Consider the following 6000-nt stretch of genomic DNA (forward strand, 5'->3'; position numbering starts at 1 on the left):
ATATATATATATATATATATATATATATATATATATATATATATATATATATATATATATACTTTCTTTAAAAAGTATAGCCTTGTGGAGAACATTGTGCTTATTTGAGTCAATAAAAAAATTGATACGGCGCACGACTCTACTGAAAGATTTGAAAAATAGAAATGTATTTTTTACAGATAGATAAACAGATAACTTGATTTCCTTTTATAATTTAAAGTCAGTTTGAAAGTTCGTTAAGTCAAACAGATATCATAAAAAATGTACCGAAGACACTAACATCTCATGGCCACACCCATCTATCTGTCCAGTAGAGTCCTTACTTCCGTTGTGTTGATTTAGCAATGATCTGTGTTGTTATGTAGTGTAGTGTGTTCTCATTGCGTGTATGTTTATATGTGTGCGTGTGTGTGTATGTGTGTGTGTGTGTGTGTGTGGTGTATAGATAGTTCGAAGATGACGTCACTCAGGTCTTTGTTATTGTTTTTTGCCATCCGCTTTTATGAGTATTGCTCACTGAACTGTATTAACCCGACTATAAACGTTCATGGATACACACAGTTTTGTGTGTTGGTCCGTTATGCTTCCGGATGGCAATGTTATAAGCTCCTTAGCCAAGCGCATACTATCTATACATGTGTGTCTGTGTGTTTTTTGGAATGTGGATGAAAAAAAAAAGGGGGGGGGGGGGGGGGGGTCCATCAAGTAGAGAAATTCCTGAGCAGGGGGGAGGGGGGTGTGTTTGCTAGGAACTGTCAGATTGGCATTTTTCAACAAATCGTGGCATTCATAGTGATATAATTCACTTGATCACATGACGGTATTCGGATTTACAGAAATTTTAAACAAGTTTCACCGATTAACAACATCAACTAATATTACTGCTGATATTATTGTCGTTTTTATGCCATCGATGTGATAATTATTGGGAAATTGCGGGCTTTTTATGGTATTCGGATTTACAGAAATTTTAAACAAGTTTCACCGATTAACAACATAACTAATATTACTGCTGATATTACTGTCGTTTTTATGCCATCAGTGTGATAATTATTGCCCTGGGAAATATTTAGTTAAACGTTTCGGCAAACTGTCAATTGGTTATGTCTAGCTTCTAGCCCGAACATACCAAAAGTAGACAGATTCGGGGACTTTATATTTTTCGCATCCGCTTCAGATTTTCATTTGACCTCACATAAATAAAGGGGAGACATTCCGAAAGCTCCTACATCCCCAATATTCATTCAATATGTTTTGTCACCATTGATCTTTTGTCAGGCGTTTATTTATTCAATTTGTCATCATATAAAAGCGTTTTAAAAACTCTAGAACAAACCTTGATAGATTTGTGAAAGTTTAAAATTTCCTAATTTGAACATTATTTTGATTCTCGGCCGCCATTTTAATTTGTGAAGTATTGAAGGTAGTGCAAAGCACTCCCAAGTAAAGCGTGGTAAAGACTTGCGACTTATTGATATTGATATCTATTCACTGATAAACGAAAATCATGCCAAATAAAGCATGGCAGCGACGACAAGCACATCGATTAAAATGTGCATTTAATCGTAATTAAGCTAATCAAGAAAATGATTCTGGCAATATCGAATGAAAATAGTTCTTTCCCCGCGAAATTGCGGGTGCTTTACTAGTATATATAATATAATATATATTATATATATATATATATATATATATATATATATATATATATATATATATATATATATATATATATATATTATATATATATATATATATATATATATATATATATATATAGTGTGTATATATATATATATATATATATATATATATAGGTGGTAATGATAAATTGCCATTTAAATGATTTTGATGTGAGGACAGTGATCTTTCACTTTTATTGTCTTTTTTATTTCATTTCAGATGTGTGATAAGGCTTTTCATAATCCCATTAAATTAGTGACAAAAATAACATGATACATTCAACACATTTCATATCATTGGGAATTCATAAATGAATGTTTGGATGGGAGCATCACCCTTGAATCATATACCCATGATGTTCGCATGGGTGTACGATCCGATAGTGATGTCGTTTCTTCTTCTCTTTACTAGCCTATCCTGCTTCTTTGGTTTGTGATTGTATTTTTGACAGGGATATTTTTTTTCCTGTAAATCCTCTCCTGTTTGTTCTTGGTTATTTATAATTTAGCTTATGATATCTTTAGGTTATGCTTTTGATTGACATTTGTACTGTTTTTGTTAGATTGCTTGTTTTTTTGTTTCAGCGGTCTCTCATATAACCTCAATTGTGTTGGAAGAGACCTAAAGCAACAAACAAACAAAAAATAAATGAATGTCATCTCTTTGCCCTCTACCATAGGGATGGGTGTATAAAAAGGACTGTATAAACGCTTCCTAAATTTGTGTATTAGCTGTACTATGGTTGCATAGCAGTTTTATAGAACAAGTTATCGCTTTTTACATCCCTTTTAACATGTATAAGTTTCATGCTCTCTGCCGTTGTTTGCATAATTCAATGAGTTTTTTTTTTTACCCAACTCCTTTTATGAGCTAAGTGACGTAATATGTGTACAGTATCCTAAACTGGGACCATAATTTTGTTTTTTTTTTTATCACCCATTCAGTCATCAATGACACGTTAATTGTTGTTAATGAAATATTTACTTTTTTATCATTACAGGACAAGAAGCACAACATTTGTTAATTGTTGTTAATGAAATATTAACTTTGATATCATTTCAGGAAATGGGAAACAAGGGATGGGAACTGGCATGTATTCTTGAGACTCCTGAGCAGCGGGTTTCAGCTGGTTTTATAAACTCTGTACATCAAAAGATATTGTTGTTTTTCCAGAGGAAACGTTTGCTTAGCTGAAAATGGGATGGATGGGTGGTTCACTTATTATTATTATTATCATTTTATTATTATTATTATTATTATTATTATTATTATTATTATTATTATTATTATTATTATTATTATTATTATTATTATTGTTGTTGTTTTTAATATTAATATTATTATTATTACTGTCATTGTGTAAACCCAGGTTTTTAATGATATCCTGCAGAAATTGGATGAAAAAGCAACTTTTTTCCTTTATTTTTCCACTACCAAATGTATTCAGCGAGATGGGGCCCCAAAATTTGCTTTTCTGCTGTGGCTACTTAGGAGTGGCCTCTTACCTGCCTATCACCTTCTCTCTATAGTGCTTGAGTATATACCAGCTACAGAGTCCACAAAATTGTTGGAGTTAATAAACATGTTGCAAACACTATTAACACTGTATGCAACGGTGATTCATACATTAGCAAAGAACAAATCACATATATCAGAAATTTGATACCAATATAAACATGTTATATTAGGTACCAATCTTATGCACATCATGTATCACAATCATAGGAAAAAAAAGCTTGAGCGTTTATATAGGGCAAATCCACTAAACCTGCTCAAAGTGCTTTACAAAGGGTCCCAGACCAACAGCAACACGTAACATGTAGAACGAGGCAAAACGCCTGTTTGGCAATATGACAATTTTTTTCCAACAGGGACAACGCTGTTAACGGTCAAGCGCTCATTTTACACCTGAGTGCAATGAGAGAATGTGAGCAAAGGACTCAACTATGCGCCGACCGAGGCTCGAAAAATATGAAAAGTTTGAAACTCATAACTGTAGATAAGTAATTATCAAGCAATATAATATATACCATTCATCATAGAAAAAAGCTCTCTTCTAATGGTACTCTTGAATCTATTTACCGTTTGGCTGTTTTTTGTGTCATCCTTTAGATTATTCCAGTACCTGGCAGCTTGAAATATAAATGATTTACTTCTTCTTTTAGTATTACAGCCCTTAATAAAAATCTTATATTGAGATCCTCTTGTTGATTTTACATGTGAAAATTGGAAGAAGGAAAACCATTATGATCAATATTATATTTATTACATATCAATTTTAATAAACAAATGAGATCTCCTCCTAAAAGTCTATATTTGAGTGAAGGTAGTTTTAGTGTTTTTAATCATTTGTCACAGGAATAATGTGATAAGCAAGGAATCAACTTGGTAGCGTGCCTTTGTACATTTTCAATAGTGACCGACTGTCTTTTAAATATAGGGTACATATGCAATACTCAAGACCTGTACCTGCTCAGCAAAAGCTAACTTTGACAGGACTATTAAAAGAGCTAACAAACTTACCACTGGATCCATGTCTTTTAATGATTTATATACAGAATGCTGCTTAAGAAAAATTGGAAATATTTTATACAATCCAACACATCATTTGAATTATCAGATCACTAAGTCAAACAGAAGTGACTGATTGTTGTCTATCCGAACAAAAAGTGAAAGACACCTCTGATCCTTTTTATCTTGCAGAATTTTTAATAAGGAAAATAATTTATAAATTTTGGGTCTACGTCTGTTTTAACTCCATACCCTCAATTTTTAAACATTAATTTATAAAACCGCTTACTACAACTTTTCATTTACCTATTTAATCAATATGTGCCATGTTATTTATACTATGTAATTTTTCTCAGTCAATTTACAATATTATTATACTGTATCTTAGCTTTTTACTAATTTTTTTCTTATATGTTTAAATCAAGATACACTGTACTAGATATCTATATCTTCACAATTATATAATCTGTATGAAAAGATTGTTCTTATGGGTAAGGTTGCTGGGAAGAAAAGAAGAGGAAGACAGAGGATAGATTACATTGACGATCTGAACGGATGGATTGGTGGAGGAGGAACAGGAATCGAGCTATTGAGAAGATCTGAGGACAGATATGGTTGGAGGGACATGATCGCCGATGTCTGCAACAGGCCTGGCACTTGATGATGATGATGTCCCTTGAAATTTATACTATGTAATTATTTTTACAGCTTGCGATATTATTACACTATACCTATTACCAAGTTTTACTTTACCACATTTATTTACGTATATTATGTTTATGTATGTATCATTGTCGACATTTTATGCATCTGACAAAAATTTCCTTTTTGGATAAAGTACGTTATTATTATTATTTTTATTATTATTATTATTATTATTATTATTATTATTATTACAGTCCACTCCAGATAATCGCAACACCTTGGGATCAGTGAAAATGTTGCGATTAACCGAAGTTGCAATTAATCGAAGTTGAGTTTCCTGTCCACATTGCAACATTTTACACAATTATGGTAAATTCAAACCAGTTGTTGTAAACATTGTTCTGAGTCCACCACAGACTGAGCAATTTTATTGAAATAAAAAATATATGGCAGCCCTGTAGAGATTTTGACAAGCAAGCCGACATCTTAAGATTGGATTCACTTTCACATTTAGTTCTCAACATTTGTAAGAGTCCAATAGATTACCGTGATGAGAGACAATAAACTCTCACCAAACCTGTTGGTCACAACGCACAGTTGTCAATCACAAAACAAAGGATATCATCGCTCAGTCTCTCCTCACAACTGTCATAGTCACTGTTGTCTATACCATGTCCAGCCCACTCGCCTCATATCTAATGGTCACAGATGACCGCACAAACCGAACTGCAAAGCCCTCTAATAATGTGGTGACACACTACTGCAGCATTATACCTGCCCACTCTCGATTATTCAACGTGTCATGATTTCACCCATGATGAAATCTAATCATGAGATTTTGTTTGATTGATCCTTTGAATTTGCCTCCTTTTCAGGTCGAAAATTTGTTGCAATTAACCAGTGACTTTTATATAGAATTAATTCTGTTTCTTGGGAAATATTGCAATTAAGCGGGTGGTTGGATGGGAGCATCACCCTTGAATCGTATACCTATGATGTTCGCATGGGTGTACGATCCGATAGTGATGTCGTTTCTTCTTCTCTTTACTAGCCTATCCTGCTTCTTTGGTTTGTGATTGTATTTTTGACAGGGGATATTTTTTTTCCTGTAAATCCTCTGCCTGTTTGTTCTTGGTTATTTATAATTTAGCTTATGATATC

General features: G+C 32.9%; 1 protein-coding gene across 3 annotated transcripts in view; it reads left to right on the forward strand.

Annotated features, from left to right (window-relative positions):
• The window catches only part of LOC144971296 (uncharacterized), a 29995-nt gene extending 27112 nt beyond the window's left edge, over nucleotides 1-2883 (forward strand). For all 3 annotated transcript variants that reach the window (XM_078911915.1, XM_078911913.1, XM_078911914.1), the window contains exon 6: nucleotides 2746-2883. In XM_078911915.1, coding sequence (XP_078768041.1) covers nucleotides 2746-2877 — 132 coding nt within the window. In that variant the 3' untranslated portion in view covers nucleotides 2878-2883. The remainder of the gene's footprint in view (nucleotides 1-2745) is intronic.
• Nucleotides 2884-6000: the final 3117 nt, after the last annotated feature.

Source organism: Berghia stephanieae, chromosome 4 (assembly GCF_034508935.2).
Source record: "Berghia stephanieae isolate SIO BIC M18660-M18661 chromosome 4, UCSD_Bste_1.3, whole genome shotgun sequence".
NCBI lineage: Eukaryota > Metazoa > Mollusca > Gastropoda > Nudibranchia > Aeolidiidae > Berghia > Berghia stephanieae.